This window comes from Corvus hawaiiensis, chromosome Z (genome assembly GCF_020740725.1).
Source record: "Corvus hawaiiensis isolate bCorHaw1 chromosome Z, bCorHaw1.pri.cur, whole genome shotgun sequence".
In the NCBI taxonomy this organism is placed as follows: domain Eukaryota; kingdom Metazoa; phylum Chordata; class Aves; order Passeriformes; family Corvidae; genus Corvus; species Corvus hawaiiensis.
Window position 1 is genome coordinate 23,393,904 of NC_063255.1, and position 22,881 is coordinate 23,416,784.

General features: G+C 42.1%; 1 protein-coding gene across 1 annotated transcript in view; it reads right to left on the reverse strand.

Moving 5' to 3' along the window:
* Positions 1–22,881, reverse strand: part of THBS4 (thrombospondin 4) — a 40,542-nt gene that overhangs the window by 4,636 nt on the left and 13,025 nt on the right. The window contains exons 5-19 of the mRNA XM_048290823.1: positions 20,277–20,359; positions 19,614–19,665; positions 18,137–18,309; positions 14,919–15,056; positions 14,235–14,312; positions 10,592–10,744; positions 9,145–9,249; positions 8,823–8,930; positions 7,175–7,334; positions 5,750–5,868; positions 4,895–4,947; positions 2,664–2,857; positions 2,197–2,375; positions 721–769; positions 421–617 (exon numbers count right to left, since the gene is read on the reverse strand). Of these exons, the coding sequence (XP_048146780.1) occupies positions 421–617; positions 721–769; positions 2,197–2,375; positions 2,664–2,857; positions 4,895–4,947; positions 5,750–5,868; positions 7,175–7,334; positions 8,823–8,930; positions 9,145–9,249; positions 10,592–10,744; positions 14,235–14,312; positions 14,919–15,056; positions 18,137–18,309; positions 19,614–19,665; positions 20,277–20,359 (1,841 nt within the window). The remainder of the gene's footprint in view (positions 1–420; positions 618–720; positions 770–2,196; positions 2,376–2,663; positions 2,858–4,894; positions 4,948–5,749; positions 5,869–7,174; positions 7,335–8,822; positions 8,931–9,144; positions 9,250–10,591; positions 10,745–14,234; positions 14,313–14,918; positions 15,057–18,136; positions 18,310–19,613; positions 19,666–20,276; positions 20,360–22,881) is intronic.

The following is a 22,881-nucleotide window of genomic DNA, read 5'->3' on the forward strand; positions in this document are numbered from 1 at the left end:
AACAGGTCTGAAGAAACATCCTCTCCACTGCTAACAAGCCCCTAACTTCTGTTCTACAGCTGCAGACACTGCCTATGTGAACAAAGCGACCAGCTGGGTACCTGGACAAAGGAAAAGGAGGCAATCTGACCAGTCAGGGTCAGAGCACAATCACTGCAGAGACTAAATGCTCCAGCTGATCAGAAAGGCAACATGAAGTTCCTTAAAAAAACAGGAAAGGGCTGTGTGGCAGCTGCCTGGTTTAACCATTTTGACAGCAGTTGCAAATAGAGAACAGCAGTCGGGCAGCACACTGACGTGCAGTGCAGTAGCTTGGCTTGTGCATGGCATGATGACCTAGCCCATGGCCAGCACATGGCAGGATGGCATAGCCAGGCTTCCATGAGCACTGTGTCCTTAGCTAGGAGCCACCACCAGTACCTTTAGCTGGATGCCAGGCTCTGCAACAGCTCGGAAGGGAGTCGCTTGCCAGTACGTCTGTTCCGTCTGTTTCCACATTACTACGTAAAAACTAGAGCTGTCTTGATAACCAAAAATAAAGCCAGCATAGTCATCATCTGTCACTGTGTTCACATGAAAAGTGCCCTCAAAGTCAACGCCATTAAAAGCCGTGTAACCTAGGCAGGGATACAAAAAAGTTAAAAACAATTTTGCAGAACACATGTTCATATTCTGTGTGTTTTCTGCTGTAAAACTTGAATCTCAGAAGAGAGTACATACCAACAGCAAGGCCAGGATCACTGTTCATAGTCTGCACAATTTCCATCCCCTGTAAGGGTAAATTCAGGGTGGTTAGCATGTGTGGCAAGCTGGGTTGGCTAAGCCTTATAGCCTTTTCTCGTCTCCCTCTAGCACCTCCTTCATCTGTCTCTTCTGTTTGCTCTCAACATACCTATGACGCTTGTATCTCTGAACTAAAATCAGTGAAAACTATAATCAAATAGTAATGTTTCAGCTGCTTGCATACCCTGAGTCAGGAAGGATTTGTCAGTTTTCCTAGTGCAGAATTAGTCATACTGGTATTTTGATACTTTCTTTCCCTACCACAATATTCTGGAAATCTGAATCTGGCCAAAACTGGGGTGCAGGGGAAGAGGGTTGTGGGAGGAAGAGAGTTTTTCCTAGGCTTAGCTCATACATTTGGATCACAGAGCTCAGGATTAAATTGACTGCCAGGACTGGGTTAAGGAAGATGTATACATTCCAGCTGGCTTGGCAGAAACTTTCGCAATGGGAATAAACTACATGTTCCCTGTGACTCAGAATACACTAGCCTCCTGAAGGCTAAAATTTGTTAGTGCAAGTAAGTTACTGAGTTCCATCCAGGAGTACTGGAGTGCTGCATCCAGCTCTGGGGTCCCAGCACAGGAAGGACATGGAGATGTTGGAGCGAGTCCAGAGGAGGCCAACCAGAGGATCAGAGGGATGGAGCATCTCTCCTATGAAGACAGGCTGAGAGAATTGGACTTTTTCAGCCTGGAAAACAGAAGGCTTAAGGATGACCTAATTGTGGCCTTCCAGTACCTGAAGGGGCCTACAAGAAAGATGGAGAGAGACTTTTTACAAGAGCATGCAATGACAGGACAAGGGGCGTGGATTCAAACTGAAAGAGAGTAGGTTTAGGTAAGATATTAGGAAAAAAATCTTTACTGTGAGGGTTGTGAGGCACTGGAACAAGCTTCCCAGAGACGTTGTACATGCACCAAACCTGGAAGTGTTCAAAGCTGGCTGGAGCTCTGAGAAACCTGGTCTAGTGATGCATGTCCCTACCTATGGCAGGTTGGGGTTGGAATGAGATGAGCTTTGAGGTCTCTTCTAACCCAAACCAATCTATAATTCTATGGAATTCTGTGTTATTTAGCAGGTCAGACTTTTAAATTATGGGAAGGATTCATGAAACTTGTTTGCTACATGTTTCAACAGGGTAACACATATCTGCCTTCTGGCAGCAGTGAAATCCACCCAGAGTAAATTGGCCAGCATGTAGTTACTTTAGATTATTAGGAGCATCAATTTTGATAGCTTGAAGGCTATAAAAAGGAAAATTCCTTCATTATTACTCCTGAAAATAGTCTACTAACCAACAGCTTCCACTTGTCATGTCTGCCAGAGGTCCAGAAATTACAGAGCCAGTTTTACTGTGGTTTTCAAATGATCTTTCTCAAACAGGTAAGAAAGACCAAGTTTTATTTTTACCTGGTTCAGAACCACCCAGTTTGGATCAATCTGCGCATCCCCCTCTGGGTCCAACACCACTGTCTGATAGGCCCTGAAGTCTGTCAAGGTGATCTCTGCGTTCTCAGGGCACACATCGATCCGATCAATCACTGTATCCTGGTCAAAATCAGACTCACAGACATCGCCAACTCCATCACCTGAATGCATCAGAGAAGTGAAAGGAGATTTATGGTGCAGCAAGTAGTTACATCTGGCCCAGCCACTGGATCAGGGTGTCCAACAAGCAGGCAGAGTGTCAGCCCTGCTGGCTGCAGTGCCTGAGAATGTGCCTCTGTTTTGGCTAAAGGGCCCCTGAGTGCTGGGGTTGTTCCTGGCAAGAGTGTATGCATTGGTAGTGACCGTGTTGCATCCTGGTGCACATGAGTAATGCCTGGAGATGAATGCAGTGCCTGAGAATCCAAATGGCTCCTGAAGGCCCATCTTACCATTATCATCTTCCTGCCCCGGGTTGGGGACCAGCCTGCAGTTGTCAGGGCCCGGGGGCAAGAGGTCAGGAATGCCATCATTATCATCATCGTCATCACACTCATCACCCAGCCCGTCCTTATCTGTGTCCAGCTGGGAGCTATTAATAACGGTAGGGCAATTGTCTGTGCTGTCCTGGTGCCCATCACCATCGCTGCAACCACAGAAACAAAAAAAATGGCATGCCAGCATCAGCTCCTGCCTCTGCACAGTGAACAGCACGGACACCTGAGGGGGAAACACACCAATGGCAGCTCTGGAGGTGGAAGCAGACCAGTGGGCAACACAACTGTTGTTGCTCAGGTGGCTGAACTGCAAGGAGAGCAGGAACAAAGAAACTCAGGTAAGATAAAGTGGCAGGAAAGCAAAGACCAAGTCAGGAGCTATAAAAATACTCAGGGAAAAGAAAAAGAAGCCTTACATGGTGTGGGAAACATACTGGAGCCCAAGACCCCGAAACACATCCACTCCTAAAGGGTGTGTAAGGCACATCCAAAAAGTGCTGTGTCACCAATTAAGAGGCACTCAGGAGACAGGAAGAGCTGGACACCTTGTGTCCCTTGTCTTGTGTGCATATGTGTCTTGGCGCTCATGAACATGCAGGTGTGAGTGTGAATGAAACTTTATGAGAAACTCTACATGAGCACCTGAAGTCAGACTTACTTTAAAACAACCACTGTTCTCACCCTCCTGCATATCAAGTTTTTCGTGGTGGACTTCGCACTGCTAGGTTAGTGCTTCCACTCGATGGTCTTGAAGGTCTTTTCCAAAATGAATGATTCTATGATTACAATCCTGCAGGGGGACATGCATTAAGAAATAGAGGAGAAAGTCTGTAGCTCCCAAGCATCCCTCCAGGCCATGGGTGCATCAGCTGGTTACAGTGAAGAGCCACCAGGAACCGGGACACAGATGACAGAAGAGGGTTCAAGAAGTTATGGGGTGGCAACATAACTTTTCCATGCCAACAGTTAAGTGCATCCCTGAAAAAAAACTGCCTGAACTGTGGTGTGTTTTGTATGCATACCAAAACCAAATTGCTTTCTGGCAATTCATAGGCATGTTTTCCCTCAGTAGCTTCTTGCTTAGCACAGGTGGAGCAGAAGTGACCTGCAGCCAAATTAAGGTCATGCTATGGCTTATAGGTAGGCATATTACAAACCACCTTTCCCTGCTTAAGAAAAGTGTTTTTATTTTAGGTCAGAGTAATCAATGTTTGCACAATATTGAGATAAAATGCAATAAGCACCATAGATGTGTATCTATTGCAAGGTTAACCTCAGGCAGAGCTACAGCATTTTTACCAGGAAATGCTTCATAGACATTAGTGAAGTTTATGGGGGGAAAAACCGTCTTTTTTTAAAACATGAGGAAGAACAAAGACATATCTACTTAAGAGTAAAATGCTGATGGCCTTGGCAGCTGCTGGCCCAAGACTGGGAATGATCCCTGCAGAGACATGGAAGTGGGCTCCCTGCAGCTCCCTTCGCAGAGAGCAGCACCCACCAGTGGCCCTGGCATGGAGCCCTGCAGTTGTCTGTGGCTGATGAAATGCTGTGACAGCACAGGATTTATCACTTCCCTTGCCTCTTGCTGTAAGTGAGGTGCACACAGGAGGGCCTGCCACCCCTGAAGTTGGTTATGCAGAAGCTGCTTCCAGGAAAGTGATGCAATTGGTCATGGGATGTGCTCCTGTGAATGCCCAAGGCATATGAAAGATATAGACAGAGGATCCTTGCCAGTCTTGCTGTGCAAAGGGGTTGCTCTGCAAGTGTTTTACACTTGATAATAAAATTCTGTTTCTGCAACCCTAGGTTCTTAAGGAAAAACATACAGCCTTTAACTGTGAAACTTCTGCTAAGGAGACAGAAATAAAAGAGGAATGAAAAAAAAAGAAATGAATTAAAGACATTTTCTCACTAAGAAGCTCTGAGCAGTGCTCTGGGTTTTACAGCCAGAGAATTGCTTGAATGTCACTTCCACAGGAACTCACAGGAAGCCTGTGTGAATGGGGCTAAGGATGAAGTAATTGTACTACCACAGGGAAGTGAACAAACAAGGCTAATAAATCCTAACACTGTTTTTGAAATAACATCTCTCTGGAATTAAATCCAGGCTAGCCTGAGGGATTATAGCTCTCCAGGAATCAGTAGCATGCTTCAGCTCAGGACTAGCCTCTCTCACAGCTTACCTGTCCTGATTGGTATCGCAGGAATCTCCAACAAGGTCATTGTCAACATCTAACTGCAAAAGGGAACAGAGAAAGTTCCAGTATCAGCTGTCAAGAACATCTATTTAAATTGCAGGATTAAATCAAAACAGAACCAAATCAAATACAGTTAAAATAAAAGCGTGAAAAGACACTTGTTTTACAGAATTTATTTTCTCTCTTGCATCATGCATCTAACCAAAAATTCAGTTTTATTAAAAAAAAAAAAGACAGTGAATAAAAACGGTTGAACTTAATTGAAGCAGTTCAAGCAAGATTCCTCTACTACTGAAAATAAGTATCCCTCATTTCTAGCAAGGTTAACTTCTTAAGCAGCTTTAAAATTCTACTATGTTTCTCTATATTTTCCAACATTTTTCATTAGTCACAGGGGGAAGGGGGGGTTTGAATCAGAATTCCAACATATGAAAAGTTACAATGACTTCTCACCTAGGAGCACTGAAAGTTTTGATAAATAAGGACACCAGGATTTTGTCCTGACTAAAGAAATATCAAGTGTAACTCAATCACACCCCTATGTGGAGTCCTGGAGCCGATTTCAGAGCATGAAAGATATACGCTGAGCAGAGGTCCTAACAACATCCCGAATTGAGAGTACAACTGGTGGCTCCTCCTTCTCACACCAGGAGAGTCTGCAGATCTGTAAAACTCTCCTGAATACCTAGATATATACTGTATTTTATTATCCAGGAAATACACTTTATTATTAAAATATGAACACTATGGCTGCACGGGTTGCTTCATTCTCTTGTACTTTTTTAGGTCTCAGCAGTCCCTCTCCCTAAACAAGGATAATTTTTCCTTCTGCCTGCTAACCTGGTTTGGGTTGCTGATTGTAGGGCAGCTGTCACAGGCATCACCAACACCATCATTATCTGTGTCCTCCTGGTCTTCATTGGGGATCCTTTGACAATTATCCAAAAGGTTCTTAACACCTAGAGTAAAGTGGATTGTGTGTGTTAGTTGAAGACAATTCCCATGTTTGTCCATACTGCACAATATAAACATTAAAACAGTAAAGACACTATTCCTTTTCAGCAACTACTTAATCCTGCAATGAAATTATAAGCCTGCACAGTAAATCTTTCTTATGTGTGCATCACTCATTTAATAGTAGTTAGCAACATCTTGTTAAAGAACATCTTTCCACCTGTCTTGGGGTGACTTTATGATGTGTATCCCATATCGCTGCCTATGCCTATAAATTAATTTTTGTGCCTTTCTGTGCCTTTAAACTGAGCCTGAGAGGGGGAAGGAAAAACTGAGCAAAACTTTCTCAAAGCAGTTTGCAGCTTGTTCAAGGTCACACAGAGATAGCGACTTTGTTTTCAGCTGCAGCAGGGAAGCAAGGAGGCACCCGGCTTGCTGCTTTCCAGTCAGCTTTTGGCCAGTTGTTTCAGTTTCTTTTCTCCAGAGACAGATGGAGAGTTGAACTTTTTTTCCTTCCCTGGAATTTTGGATTTTCTCCCTTTTCTACTGGACTGCTTCAATATCAGAGCACATCAGGATGACTTTCCACCAGGCACAGAGGGCCTGGCCCTGGGCCAAGCCCCAGCTCTGAGGACACCAAAGGCTTTCCCAGGTTTTTTCTCCACAGCGAGAGATTTTATCAGTTAGCATTATTTTCCTTTTCCTGTGTGTTTGTTAAATAAATAGTTTTATCTCCTTCACTTTCCTTCCAGGAAAATTTATTTTTCCCAAACCTGGTTGGGGAAGGGGTGGTTGTGACCTGCTGTCTCTCGCAGGATATATTTCTAAATTTGGCCAAACCAGAACACCACCCCATCACACCCATTATTACACACAATTCATTCTATCCTGTTCCTGTATCACAACTTACAGGATGGGACATTTCATCTTTGTTATTACATTTAAAGGGGTGTGATTTTTTCACTTCTTTCAAGCCTCCTACAACAATGAAAATAACACATTATATAGCTCTTGGGCACCAGTGACTGGCAGCAGCTGGATGCTCTGGGATGTTTGCACCTTTAAGAAAATGCTGAATGATCAACAACCTTAACTTCTACATGAAACATGGCTTGGTTTCTCTGTTACAGTGTACAGTGCTTCCAATGCAAGCTAAGATATGTATTAATTAAATGAAAAGGATTAAAAACACAGATTTCATGAAGAAAGACTATGTGTTACAGCTAGCAACATGAAGTCTTCTGATGTGCAGCACACACTCTGGGCAAATTTGAATGACATCAGAGAAGCTGAAAGTGAAAAATCACCAACCATCTCCATCCATGTCATCATCACAAGCATCTCCTTTCCCATCACCATCTGTGTCCCTCTGGTCGTTATTCAGGACATTACGGCAGTTGTCACAAGCATCTCCGAAGATATCTTGGTCACTGTTTCTCTGGTTAACATTGGGAACCAAGACACAGTTATCCTGTAAGACACAGAATCAGACATCAGTCAGGCCATGAATCTTTAATTTCTACTTTAATTGATTTATAAACCTCTTATATTTATTTCTACTTACCAAACAAACAAACAGAAAAACCAACCAAAACAACAAAATAGTGTGAGCAGTTTTGACATTTTATGTGAATATTAGCTCTGGATCAGATTTCACTTGGTCCCTCAAAGCTCTGCTTTGAACCACACTCTAATCATAAACATGCAGTACCATAAGGCTTTACTTATAACCTTGATTTTTGATTATCATTTTGGATGCGTCTATGGTGAGGAACCTGTTTTGGTGCCTGAGCTTTCTCACATGGTCCTTCTCAAAAGCTGCAGTTCAAAGACTCTGACAAGGTTTGCAGATGGTCTCAGTGAAAGGCTATTGCCCCCTTCTGGTACAGACTCAAACTGAAGCTGGAAACTGGGGAAAGAATTTTTTTGATGCAAAAACGTACAGGTTTTTGTTCAGTTTTGGTGGGTTGGTTTGTTTGTTTCAAGCAAGCTGCTATTGGCTTTTAAAGTCCATCAGGAGGTATGTGGAGAAAATTTTATTTCAAAGTGGTATAAAATTTCTACACCCATCTAGCACACTCATGACCTCATTGTCTTGCCCAAAGAGAACAACAACAGAGACTAGAAAGGATAAAGAATTTACTTGATTATGAAGGTGCTGAACCTGCAAGTAGATTTAAAGTTGTAGGAGGATTTAATTTTTTCATTTTAGAACATTAATAAAACCAGCTGATTTAAGCTAGCAGAATTTAGCCTGGGCCTCTCTGGCAAAACAGCCTGAGACAGACCTTCTGTGACTGCTAGTCTGCCCTAGTTCCAGGTGGACATTTGTACTCTGGATAACATGTTATTGTTGGCTTCCTTGGAAGCAGAGTAAGCAGTATCAGTCAATGATCTTAATATAGAACAACAGTCGGCTTGTAAGAATCCAGGGTGAAAACAAAACAGCTTTTCCAATCTGAATTTATTCTCTAGTATATTCTGCTGTGTGTACCCACATGGAAACCTCTTCTGCTTTGAGGACATGATCTAAAGCTTTTTCAAGTTATTGGCAAGACACATTCATTTGTGTGGGGTTTGGATCCCTGATGAAATGTGTTGTCAGGTCAGCCTGCTTTTTAAATAGAAAGATGTTAATGCAAGTAATGTTCCTGAAGGTTATGCTGTGGGAGAGTGACAGAAGGACACAAGCTCTATACACAAACAGCTCTAGAATTAAATGATAAAAGGTAGTAATGGAGTATACACAGATGGGATTTAAGGCTGTGTGGCTTAAGTCTTGTAAGAACGAGCATTATATAAAAGAAAAATACAGGATTTAGGGGGCCACTGACAGTGATGGGTATGGAACAATCTCTGGCAAACAGTAGTGAATCAGATTTCAGAATCACTTCCCATTGCTGCAATGGGAAATCCTTCTGTTTGCACAGACCCCTGCATCCTGATCTATACACAGCACCTGCTCATTGGGAATGCCATCTCCATCTGCATCGTCATCACAGGCATCTCCAATCCCATCACCATCAGCATCTTCTTGTCCAGAGTTTGGGACAAATCTGCAATTGTCCTAGACAAGAAAGGAGACAAGTCTGGTGTTCTATAGGTAAACTAGACGCCTTCATAATTTGAATGATTTTTTCCTATTATTAATTGATTCATCAACTTAAATAGAATTCAATAACCTGAATAAAAGATGAATACATTGAGTCATGTTTTTTACAGTCTTCCTCTTTATCCCTTCATGCTCTGAATTATTATAGAATTAAGAAAGCATTTCTTACCTTTCTGCAGTTTTCAGCAGAGCATGAGAGTTCTTCATTAGGGTAGCCATCAATGTCAACATCTTTTCCACAAATATAACCATCACCAGCCCAGCCAATGCCACACTATCAATAAAACATCATGGTAGCACTATCAAAAGGTTAATGAGTCACTGTAGAAATATTCAAGAAGGAAAACTCATGCCAGTCTTGAAAAGAGCAGCATATGGAAGTCATGGCCAGATACTGAAGTACCATGAGATACAGAGAGCTTGAAACAAAGATTTTCTTTCCACATTGAGAGAGGCTGCAGTGTATCCAGATGTAGCTATAAAGAGCTACAACTTGATGTCAACTGGAATGTGTGCCTGCCACACCTAATGATTGCAGTGGGAGCTATAGATTTCTTACAGACACTGGCCAGGAACCAGTTTAGGCTCCTCACTGGCAGGTTGAGCAAAAGAAAAGGGGAGACCTAGGTAGAGTATGCACCTAGCATCTTGGCAAGGGGCACATGGTTAGATGGGATGACTGTGTTTTGTTCAGTATCTCAAGAACACATCTGCAACTAGAAGAAGTTTTAAGAGAAAACTGTGTTGACATTTACTAAGTTTGCTTCAGAAAAACAAATGCATCTGCACACAAGTTTCTCCTAGCCAATTAAATTATTACTGTTTCAAACCAGCATATCATTTATGTCAAAGATATATGCAAAGAACTGCATGTCAAAATCTGGCCTTCCCTTAAAACCAGGAGTTGCCTAATACAAGTGTCTAGGCATGTTCCCATTACAGCATGGACTTAAAATATCCTAGATTATTTATCTTTGAAACAGATGTACTTAAAAACTAAACCAAAGCAAGTGCCAGAAAAAGCATGCACTGTATCCAAATTTAGGACACAGGATTAGTCTCTTGCTTTCTGTTGCAGATGGAAAAACTAAGTAATATACTTAAGTATACTCTTACAGTGGAAGTTCATATGCTACTAGTGCTCCTCAGCTCCCATAGCTGGTAAGCACAGTACAGCCTGGAATCTGTGATCTCACTTTAAAAAACATCTCTATCAGCCAGCAAATACAGGCACATTGGCTATGCAGAGAGGATCCTTACTCATAGCTATGTAGCTGGGCACCAGGAGAGGAATTTGTCCTTGTGATGTCTTCTGTAGTGTGACAGTTGACAGTCTTTTCTGAGGAGACTACAGAAAGTCTACAAAAGTGATTCCTAAAGATCTAATTACACAGGCACAGTGAATATGATACATGAATATGGCTGCTTTACAGACATGCGGCAAGAACAAAACAGTTGCAAGATAGTCTCAGCCCAGTTTTCACAGCTGGTCTTGGCCAGTGTGCCACAATTGGTAAAATATCCAACTGTATAAAATGACCACAAAGATTTTCTCATTTCCAGCCTATAAAAAATGCTGGACTTCACTGTAAAAATGCATTAATTAATGAACTCACAATACATGTCACCTCTCCTCTCCTCTCCTCAATACAACGGGCATGGATGCTGCATGGATTGAGAGCTCGATTCCTGCAGCTCCGTTCAGCCTGGCATCCTCTGGTTTGGTCTCCTGTATATCCTGGTTTGCACTGGCCACAGTGGTAAGACCCCTGTAAGAACAAAAAGTCACCAGCCAGACTTTTAACAGGACTTTTTTTCCTTTTAAAGCAAGCACAAGAGCAAGATTCAAGTCACACTGTTTATGCTGTGCAAGTGTAGTTTTTCATCCAATGACGCCTCTTGTACTGCGAACAAGCTTTATTTTCTACACTTCTTTATTTCTACAAGAAAATTATATTTGATTCCCAGAGTGCATGCTGGAAAACATACTCAACTCTTGCGTGCTTAGACCAGTCTTTTGTTAAGCCAGAGAAAAGTCATGTAGCAGCAAAAGCTTCTTCATGATGCCTTGTCCCTGCCAGCACCACCCTGAGCTGCTTCCAGGTGACTGAAACTTTTGTGCAAAATTCTAAGCAGCAGCTGATTAATCAGGCTGGATGATCTTATTTCACTGTAAAGCACACCCACCAGTTTATCTAAAGGCAACTGGGCACAAATTTTAATCAAAGAGAGATTAAAAAGTTCACCATGTCTTTGTCCCATTTTATTTTTTAAGCTAAAATGTTTTTAAGCCAATTTGATCCAAATCTTCTTCGTCAGAAAAGAATTCTGTATCTGAAGACACAGCCATCCTCATTTACACTGCAATAAGAACATCCATGTAAGTTTTTGCAGTGGTTTACCATGATACATGCATATGTATTTCATATGTATCACTCTCTTGTGTAAACAAACACAAAGGAGCTAAGCCAAGGAATCTCATTATGTGTTGGGCCAATCACCATATGAGATATAAACAGATAAATGCTGATAAGGTGAGGTCTTCTTTAGGCATCTAATGTGACTTTTGTCTCTGTCTCACATTCTTGTTGACCTGTAACTTAAGACATAAAAGTTAATTGAGAATGATCTTTTTACCTTATGGAGAATAATTATTTTTTGATATGTCCAGGAACAGAAATGGGTAGATCTCTGACAAACGTGCATCTAACCACTAGTGAAACTTCATACAACTTCACTCTTTGTGTACAGTCTGTTGGAGGAACTGTCAGGTCTGTCATAGTACACCATCATAGAGAAATCTACTTACTACTCAGACTTCATAGAGAAATCTTACTACTACTCCTCTATTCCTAACTTCATTACAAATTATAACTGTGCTGTCTGCATACTTTCAGGATGAAGATGAAAATAAACAGATGGCTGAAGAGTAAAATAATCCCTGGGCCATGCTAATGGTATGGCTTATTTAAAACACACCAGCCTGTGTACTTTATCCTAATGGATTACAGGGTAGTATCTTCTGGAGTCTGCTGAATTTGCTCGCTATATTCTGTCCTATATCAAGCTCTGGTATGCATTAAAATAGCCTCTAAGGCAGCATTTCCATACCAGACTGTTTCTGAAGGGATACAGGACTAGAAACCCCACACTGTTCTGTTTTGACAGATGCAGGACACTTCATGTTGGCCCTCTGTAGACAGGGCCCAATGGCCTCCCAAAGAGGCTGCATGTCTAGTCATGCAGCAAAACACAACATGTGACAGTAAATGTTCTAAATATTTAAAAAAAAAGATACAAACATCCTGAACGGTGAAAGCAGCCCTAAGAAAACAAGCTTATTCATGAGGAAAGCTAATACTGAACACAAATGGTAGCCTCAACAATACCTTGCTGCAGAAAAGACCACCTTTATACCTGAAGAATACTTTTAACCCGTCTCTTGCTATAAAGAAAGCCTGTCGCATGTACAGGACAACCAGGGGATCAGGCCCAGCCAGCACAGATTTATGAAAGGCAGGTCCTGCTTGTTCTGTTAAGAAGGTGACCTGCTCAGTGGATGAGCCTTTGACACCATTTCCCACAGCAATCCCCTGGGGAAATTGGCAGCTGATGGCTTGAGCAGGTGTTCACTGGGTACAGAAGTTCACAGGCCCAGAGAGTGGTGGTGAGTGGAGTTATATCCAGCTGGTGTTTGGTCACAGGTGCTGTTCCCCAAGGCTCAGTACTGGGGCCAGTTCTGTTTGGAATCTTCACTGATGATCTCATGGAGTGCACCCTCAATCAGTTTGCAGATGACACCAAGCTGGGTGGGAGTGCTGATCTGCTGGAGGGCAGGAAGGCTCTGCAGAGGGATCTGGACAGGCTGGATCATGGGCTGAGGCCGATGGTGTGAGGTTCAACAAGGGCCAGTGCCAGGTCCTGCTCTTGGGTCACAACAACCCCAGGCAGTGCCACAGGCTGGGGCAGAGTGGCTGCAAAGCTGCCCACAGGAAAAGGACCTGGGGGTGCTGGTGACAGCGACTGAACGTGAGCCAGGGTGTGCCCAGGTGGCCAAGAAGGCCAATGGCATCCTGGCCTGGATCAGCAACAGTGTGGCCAGCAGGACCAGGGCAGGGATTGTCCCCCTGTACTTGGCACTGGTGTGGCCACACCTCAAATTCTGTGTCCAATTTTGGGTCCTTCACTACAGGAAGGTCATTTTGGTGCTGGAGTGTGTCCAGAGAAGGGCAATGGAGCTGGTGAAGGGTCTGGAGGACAAGTCCTATGAGGAATGGCTGAGGGAGCTGGGGGTGTTTAGCCTGGGGAAAAGGAGTCTCGTGGGAACCTTATCATTCTACAAGTACCTAAAAAGATGCTGTAGATGGGTAGGGTTCAGTTTTTCTCCCAGGTAAGAAGTGATGGGACAAGAAGAAATGGCCTCAGATCCTCAGGCCATCTCAGGTCAGGGGAGACTTAGGTTGACTATTAGGAAGAATTTGTTTACTCAAAGGATTGTCAAGAATTGGAACAGGCTGCCCAGGGAAGTGGTGGACTCACTATTCTTGAAAGTGTTCAAAATAAGTGTGGAGGTGGCACTTGGGAAAATGGTTTTGTGGGATTGTCAGTGCTGTGTTAACAGCTGGACTCAGCCTTAAGGGTCTTTTCTATCATAAATGATTTTATGATTATGTGATTCTATGTCTAACTTGCTTCATAGCATTAAAATGGTTGTATGCCCTCTTTATTGGATCCTAACATCTTTCAAACCATTTTTACTTTTCCTGTGCTTGCTCTCCTGGGTTTAATATCTATGGGCATTAACAGTCTTGTACCAATTGCCACTCTCATTTCCATTTATTTAGAGGGATAGCTGTTACTGTATACATAACTCCTATAAAGAGAGCACCCAGCGGAACAGCTTGTTGCAACAGTTCTCAGGTGGCAGGAGATAAGGGAAGCAAAGCTTTAATCTTTCAAAGGAGGTTCCTTGCAATAACATATCCATAGACACACGTCACTGGATGGTATGGAGAGAAGAGCTCCTGCTCTTCAGGGCAAGTGATAAGGATACAATTCAGATGGATGTGTTAATGACAAATCAAGTATTGATTTTTTTTATTATTAGCTAGGAAAAGAAGAAAGGATTCTTTGATTTATATGAAGCCAAGAAACAAATTGTATTATTCAGCTCTTCCATCAGACCCATAAATCCAATCCTAACCTCATGGAATTTTAAAACAGTCGATTTTTTAAAGGCATAAATGAAAAGATGCTTACCAAAGTGTTTATGCAATGGGAATTCGGAACACAGAGTCCAAGTCCACCATTCTGACATTCATCAATATCTAAGCAGACCTAGCAATAAAACCAAATCCACAAATAATAAAAATAATGTCAATTTATTGAGATCAAAGTCTGAAGAAACAACACTAAAGTTTAAGACTGGAAGAGACATAGCCTCTCCTGAAACTGCTCTCAGAATGTCACAGACATATCCACAGGCTAAATTTCCAAACCCTGAAAAGACACTACAAACCAGAGAATTTCTGCTTTAGGATGTGTTTTGGTTCACCCTCAAGAGTTTATACAAAAACTGTGTTCCCACTATAGGTGCTTCCGGAAATATGCAAAAAAATTTACAGTAAAATGGCCCTTTTTTATGATTTTCTTCCTAGTTCAAAGCCATTTTACAGAAATCAACAAAGCCCGTTGATCAGAGATACTTACAAAGATAATGACATTTTTTCTTGTCTCTGTGCCAGTCAAGAATATTAGATTGTCACTCCCATTAAAGCTAAGCAAACACAATTCAGATCTCTAACTGAAACACTCTGAGCTCTGCCTAAGAGCATAAGGTAATTATGGAACAACTGAAAAATAAATGCAATTCAATACAGATGCATTGCTAACATAAAACCAGCACCTTGCAATGGAAGTTGTCTTGGAGGTGCTGCCACTCACCTGCTTATTGCTCTTGGCATAGCTGAGTCCTATCCCTTGCACGGTTTGTCCCGTATATCCTGGAGGACAGGTCTCACATCGGAAACCTGGAGCACTGTTCACACATCGTACACCAGGGAAGCAAGGGTTGTAACGACACTGCAAAGAAAAAACAAACCAAGCACATGTTCATGCTTCAGCAACATCCAACACCTGTATGTCTTCTGTTCAGAGAGGGCTTAGAGAGGAAACCATCTCTGCAGGTATTTCTGACCTCAATAAGTCTTCAGCTATCTCTGTAATTTAAATAATATTTGCAACCTTACATTACAGCCTGTAGTTGATGTCCTAAACTCTCAATCCTTCCTTTAGTTGGGCAGATTCGGACCCCTGGGAGGCTGAAAGCCCCCTGGAAGGATCCACACCACAATATCAGGAAAGACAAATAACTCCAAACACCCCTACTAATGTGTTTTGTACACACAGAAGTGGCAGCAGCATTTCCCTTCAGTTATATTTGGACAAATCTCATAGCCAGAAGGAATCCAATCATAAATGAGATCAGCAGGGATGTGTCGGTGGCACCCACACATTTCTAGACCAGAGGCCCACAGACAGTCCTTGGAACTTCTCCCAAAATATCACGTCCACAAAATCACCCTTGGCCTGAAGGCACCATTCACTTCATTGCCTTATGCAGTTTTATAAAACAGCTGTGACCAGTTTCACTGGTCTTGTGGCTGCCAGTTTGGGAAACACATCCTGCACTGCTGCCTTTCCCAACATCAACACTAGCTGCTAGGTAACATTTATAGGAGTACCAAAAACATCAACATGCCATCCCGCTGCACAGGGCTCAAAGACAACAATAAATGAGAAACATGAAAAAGAAATGCTAAAGTTTTAAAAATATGCCTTTTTTTCTCTTTCCATCACTGACAGACAATCATCTGCAAGATGGAGGGAGAACAAACCAGACAATATCCACCTACAAAAGACATACAACTTGTACCCAAACACACACACACACACAGAAGCAGGAAAGCTATGCTTAATATCAAAATGTGTTTGACAGAAAGATTTGTTAATAGTACGTCAATCAGTACTATAAGGAAAACGTAAAACCTAGGACAGACATTTTGTGCCTCCTTATTTTGCTGTGGATTCTTTATTGTAGGCAGCAGAGGGCACCCAAATTACACAGCACACAGAGCAGAGCTGCAGCTCCCAAGATAATGGGCACCAGCATACCAAAGTAATGTCTTCAAACTGCTAATGAATTAGGGAGCATACTGCAGAGATGCTAACAGCCTCAGGAAAGATGATGGCAGCTCTTAGTGAGGAGTCTTCCAGATTTGTCTTTACCAGAATTTGTACCATAACTTCTTTTAAAATGCCTATTATTAGGAAGTACAGAAATAGCTCATTCATAAAAGGCTTTAAATAAATTTTAAAAAACAAAACTGACCAACCAAACAAAAAAACTTTCCTTCATATCAGCTAACTCAGGAAAACAAGTAGTATGACACATCCCCTCTCATTAGACAATTCAAAATTATTGCAATTTATTGCTTCTTTATTTCTCCCTGTGCAACTCTAAGTAAAAATCCAGCTGATTAAGTAGGTGTTTGCTGGTGAACAAAACTGCTCCCGACAAGGTGACATTTTAATGGCAGTGTCCATATAAAGACCTCATAATAAACAAGACTGTATCTCTATGACACAATTTTGGCATAAATTTCTTGCTGTTTCTAATGTGAAAGCAGGTCTGTCATGTGGAGTGGTGGCAGGAAGATGAAGGTACATGAGTCTCCAGTGACTAGAGCCTGACTGCTAACAGACAACCACTTTAATATCAAGCCATCATAAACTAGTCTCTGTTTCTTTTTCCACCGCTGCTGTAATGGGCTGAGTTGCTCCAACTCTGAAAATGGCAGGGAGGAGATTATTGCCATGCTCTGTGTCAGTCTGAAAATAGCTCAGGAGGTGAAACCCGTCTGTATTGCCAGGCTCCACCTAGGCTGGCTTGAGCTTCACACCATGGCTGTCTGTAGCATGGAACATGTACCACAGCTGTCTTGGATCTACCACTTGCATTCATATTTCAGAGCTTCACCTCCATTTTTTGCACCTTCTGTCGCAGCAGACACAGTTCATGCCACATAAGGCAAAACAAGAGACATTGCCAATGCCTCAGGAAACTGCCACGCTCAACTCACTTTCTCTTTCCAGTGTTTTTCACAGACAGGTGTAAGTTAGGCACATCACATCCTCTCTACTGATGGTCTACAGGAGGGAGTAAATCAAAAGAGCAGTCAAAGCACATTTCCTGTTGGCTAGGGAGGAGAAAAAGAGAATTGCTTTTACTGTTTTACATTATTAAACAGGTACACTGGTAGTACTGTGTTATCCACAGGTGCAGTTTATGACCTAATTCTGATGGTTGCTTGGTCTACTACATCAAGGTGCTTTTCCAAAAAAAAGACTGAAGAGTAATGGTAAAAATCATCCCACAGAAAAAATGCAGTGAACCTGTAAGTGGTTTTGTTGCTTCTGTTCCAACTAAGTGTCACATTCCAGTTAACACAGGTGTTCTTCAATCATTTAAGATACTGTAAATTTATTAATTCAGTACTCAATACAAGCAAGCTCTGAATTTCTAACATACAGCACAAGAAAAGAACCAGATTTAAGTCAACATTATTGGGTTTCAACACAAACACAAAGAAGCAAAAGGAAAAATGACAATAATTGTTTATTTTCTTTCATAGACTTCTAAGGTAAGGATGAAAACATGGCTCCAGTTTGGGTTGAAGAGAAGACTCTGGTCACCGATACTGGTTCAGGAGCACAATAATTTAAAGAAACAAAGCCCATATTGACAAGAAGTGCTTCTGCAACCTATAACAGAAGCTACTGCATCTTCTTGTGGAATAGAAATGACAATGTCAAAAGTTTGTTTCGGTTGGGTTTAGGTTCTGGGGTTTTTTTCCAAACATTAAGCTCCTTTAAATGACTTCTCAACTCACCAGAGCATTTCAAGTTTTCACACATATAACCTCCATAAAGTTGCAGAAACAGCAAAATAGTCACATAAAATCAAATCAGAATGAATTAATATTCACTGTGCAAGCAGTCAGTAAATGCTGAAGACAGCAAGTATTAGCAAACCATTGATATGTATGAAACAGTTGCTTTTTAGCTTTTTTTTTTTAGTTCAGTGAAAGTCACTATTTTACCTCATCAATATCTGAGCATGTAACTCCATTTCCTGTGAGTCCTTCAGGGCAGGGCCCACATTGAAATCCCTCTGCTGTCTCCACGCACCTCACTCCCCTGAAGCAGGAATTAACTTCACATTTCGGTTTAGTACGCCTAGGAAGCTGAGTTGGAAAACTCACAGTGCCCAAACCTTTAATGCAGAAAGAACAACAGTTTCAATAGTTGAAAGAAACATTCATCATAGTTCTCAGCTGGAAAGCATTCTGAAGAAATCCCCAAGACACTTCAAGTCCCTGCACTGTGCTCCGGCCACCTGTGCTGTGCCTGAAAAGACTCCATGGTGGGAATGGCCCAGGACCTTACTGTGTCCCCAGCAAGGGGAAATTGAGGCTATTTTTTTAGGTCCATGTGCTTCTCTTGGCTACATATGGGGGTCTTCCTCCTAGGCTAGTCCTAAAACATATCTGCCAGGGGAGGAAACTCTGAAAGCCTGTGACCTCAGACCAGGGGACTCAAGTATAAGCCTACAAGTACAGGGCATTTCTCTGGCTAAACTGGCAACACTACCACTTCATAAGAAAAACAATGTTCTGGATTCACAACAGCATCTCTGACAGTCGACAAATAGGAAGAATAAAGAAGCAGCAGCTGACAGCCCACAAACACAGCAGGACCATGCAAGTACACAGGCTTAGGTGCACAGAGACCAGCCGAAGACTGGTCTTTCTGAGACGCTGGCAGGTACAGAACCTTGGTAGAAATGCATGTAGGAATTTGACTTTACCTTTGGCACTTACATATAAAATTTACCCTGCCTAGAGCTCAACTTGAGTTTTGATGAGGCTGACAGACTGGGAGAAGAAATCAACTAAAAGGCCTGATGAGTTTAAGACCTTTCATCTCACACAGTAAGGGAGTATATTGGTTTTTACAGTGACTTCACTTGTGTACTGATTGTCAGTTGTGTAGGAGGGCCATGAAGTAGCATTTGGAAAAGAATTTATTTCTTTCATCTAGAGAAAAGATGAAGACCACCTTTTGGGTCTTACTGCTAACTAGTGACTGCCTACTCAGAATCAGACAAACTTCAGGTGGACTGCATAGGATCTTCCTCAGACTGATAATACCAGCTAGAGCAGAACAGGATTCCTCCCTTGTCCTTCTACTAAGATGGTGCATGAGATAGTTGGGAGACAGTGTCTCCCTCCACAGGAACACGTGGCACAGCTTTGTGGCAGCGTGAGAACTGCCAGTACCTGCATGGTACTGCTCGGTTTAGTGGCATTTTATCCCCCAACAGGTGATTGGCAGGTCCATGGAAGCTTTTTCTCTAATGCAAATCGATTTTAAATTTGTGTCCAAATACAAACACATCTAGAACAGTATTTCTAAAAAAGTACTTTTTAGAAACCACATAAAGCTAACATGACCATCACTAGTTTTAAAACAACTCTGTATCTCTTCTACATTACCAGCAGTAACAGGAATACTCACCACATGCTTGGCATTCAGCTATGGTATTTCTCAGAAAAGTGGTTTCTTTGACCTTGAGAATATAGGAAATAAATATTATTTAGGTACAGATAGTTTCAGTTTGCACCTGGCTGAGAGAACAACCATTAGTGCCCAAGATGCCACTCAAACCATGCAACATAGGTAATCTGTTTTAAATGTGATGCTCTTTGTACTCCATAAAATTAAAGATACAGAAAATGGATGTACTTAGGTTCAGCCTTCATCAACAGGACCTTTAAAGGTCCAAAAGTCCTTGTTTGACCAAAGGTATGTGCCACCAGCAATTCCAGTTCTGACACCCACCAGCAAGTGAAACAAACACAGTTTCAGTTTCATGCAACAGACCCACAACTATCTAATAGTGGGCTAGGATGGCTTCTGTACTTCCTCACCAGACACTAAATTTTCTGGATCTGAATAAGCAAGCCTCTTACACTCCCACATTCAATGATCCTCCCTTGCAAGCACAGGGTACCAGGACCTATATGGTTATTTCTTCTCCATTGCATCATGCCTCCAAGGCAATGAACTCTACACGAGTTTATTGCTTATGTGAAGTCTGCGCTGACTTATTCTGTGATTCTGTGACTCTATCAAAGGGGCAAAATTGGGATATTTCACACTAAAGCCTCTATACAGTACCTGTTGTCTAAGAAGGTCTTTCACATCTCCCAGTATTTGGTTCATCTGCATCATTTGACCCATCAGCTGCCTGTGAAAATCACCTGCAGGGAAACAGCAATGAAAAACAGTACACAACATAACTCTCCTTCGTTTGCCATGGTAATTTCTGAGATATAAGATGGAAACCCCATAAAGAGCCATGGAGGGCAGACATTACTGTTATGTAAGCCCTGTAGAAATCATCAGAGAGACAGTATTTACCTCAAATTTTATAGTGTTATTTGCATGAACTTGAGGCTTTTCTGGACTGAACTCCTTATAGCCCACAGAAACAGGCAAAGCAGAAAGCTGTCCACAGAGAGAAAAACAAGATCACGATTCTTCTACCATTACTTCAGTGTCAAGGCACTCTAAGGCAACTAAGACCACCAGTGCTACTGGTTCCTCCCAAGCCTGAGACCAGCAACCCTAAGGGAAACTTCAGGATTTCAGAACTGGGTATTTATCATAACCTGTTTGGGGTAGGAGGGCAAAGTGAGGCCATGAAGCATATGTACATACAATGGGAAGATACCCTGCATAAGTCCATTCTGTGTCATAGAATCAGAGTCATAGAATCATCAAGGTTGGAAGAGACCTTTAAGATCATGCAGTCTAACCATCCACCCAACACTACCACTGTGACCCCTAAAGCACTAAACCATCACCTAAGCACCAGATCCAGGCACCACCTGAACACCTCCAGGTAATTCCACCACCTCCCTGGGCAACCTATTCCAATGCCTGACTGCCCTAATAATGAAAAGATATTTCTAATATCTAATCTGAATCTCCCCTATCTCAGTTCAAGGCCATTTCCTGTTGTCATCCTACTGCAGGCATGGCAGAAGAGACCAGACCCCACCTGGCTATACCCTCTTTTCAGGTGGTTGTAGAAAGCAATGAAGTCTCCCTGAGCCTCCTCTTCTTGAGACTAAACAAACCCAGCTCCCTCGGCTGTTCCTGAAACGACACATATTCTACTCCTTTCACCAGCCTTGTTGCCCGTCACTAGACACGCTCCAGCACCTCAATCTCATGTTTAAAATGAGGGGCCCAAAGCTGAACACAGGATTTGAGGTGCGGCCTCACCAATGTCGAGTACAGGGGGTTGATTACTTCCCTGGTCCTGCTGGCACAGCACAGTTGTAACCACAACTGATTAATACATATTTTTCAAAGTGAATTTACCCAGCTTTCTGAGCAAGCTCACTGTGAAGTTCTGAGAACACATCAACGATGCCTGCTCTGACAAAACAGTGCTTTTAGTAACTGCAGCAGTCACTTGGCTCTTCTTCTCAAAGGCAGCTCATCACACTGCACACAAGTTTATGGCTGCATTTGCTTCTGACAGGTGCACACTTTGTACAGACTCACAAAACATCTACTCAACACACTATGGACTCACACCAAAATCAGTCCTCAATACTAAGTAACAAATTAAAGACCTCTAAGACAAGATCAAAAATTACATCTGTAATAAGCCATAGGGAAGGACCAGATCAAACCCAAGATCTTCACAGGAGATTTTTATCTGTTAAATGAAATATTTGTTTTGAGCCAGTGACAGAGAAGAAGCAGAGAGTATGTTTAGCATAGTAACTTGTAGTTGCTTCTGTTTGCGGCTTACTTCTGAATCTGTACCTCTCTCAAGAAGATACTTGTTTACATCTCTAAGTCTGTACTTAAAAACAAACTTCACAAATACATGCTCTTTCACAGTCTAGGCAGGCAGGATATTTTGATATTATGCCCAATAGCTTCAGGGAGGTTTATTCACATGTTATTTTTGGGAGTACTGAAAGCTTATATGAAAAATGCTTCTCTTAATGTTTACCTCATTGTTTTGTACTTCAAAGCATGTCTAAGTGTTTCCAAACATTCTAGTGGGAACTATCCAACTCCTCACGTACTATGTTCTCTTCACTTCATATTTTCTCATCAAAACACTGAACAAATTTAAAGAGTCAGGAATCACCTGTTCCACAGCCTGCCTCTGTTCTAGACCTAACCTTGCCGTATTTTTATTTTGGTGACAACAGCAGGACGTAATATCATGGGTATTTGAGAATCCCATAGTGGAACCTGGCGCACAGGCTGTCAGGCCAGATGCTGGGGGCTATTCTTGTTTTATTTTTAAAACAAAGACTCATTTAGGCATTATTGATTGAAATCTGCAAAAAATTCTCAAGACTTCAGATGCTGTTTGTTGGCTAGCACCTAAATCAAAACCAGATCTATTCTGTAGTTAAGTTTTGCAGACTGCTGAACATTAAGGTGGACTAAACAGGTTATACTGCCTTGAACCTCATGTCCTGTGTGCATATTTAGACAGCAGAGCAGAAACAGCTGAATACACCTGGTTTTGGTTTTTTATCGTCCATTAAAAGCAATTCCAAAAGTAGGCCCTACTTGCAGCAGAATGACCAGGGTTCAGGGATAATATTGTCCACAATATAGTGGACCCAGCAGCAAGCAGGTAAGCAAAAGGTACCAGCCTGAAGCTATACAGTTATCTGGCCCTTCCACGTAGCCTCTCTTATCCATACCCCATCCAATAAGGCAACTCCTCAGTTCAGCTAGT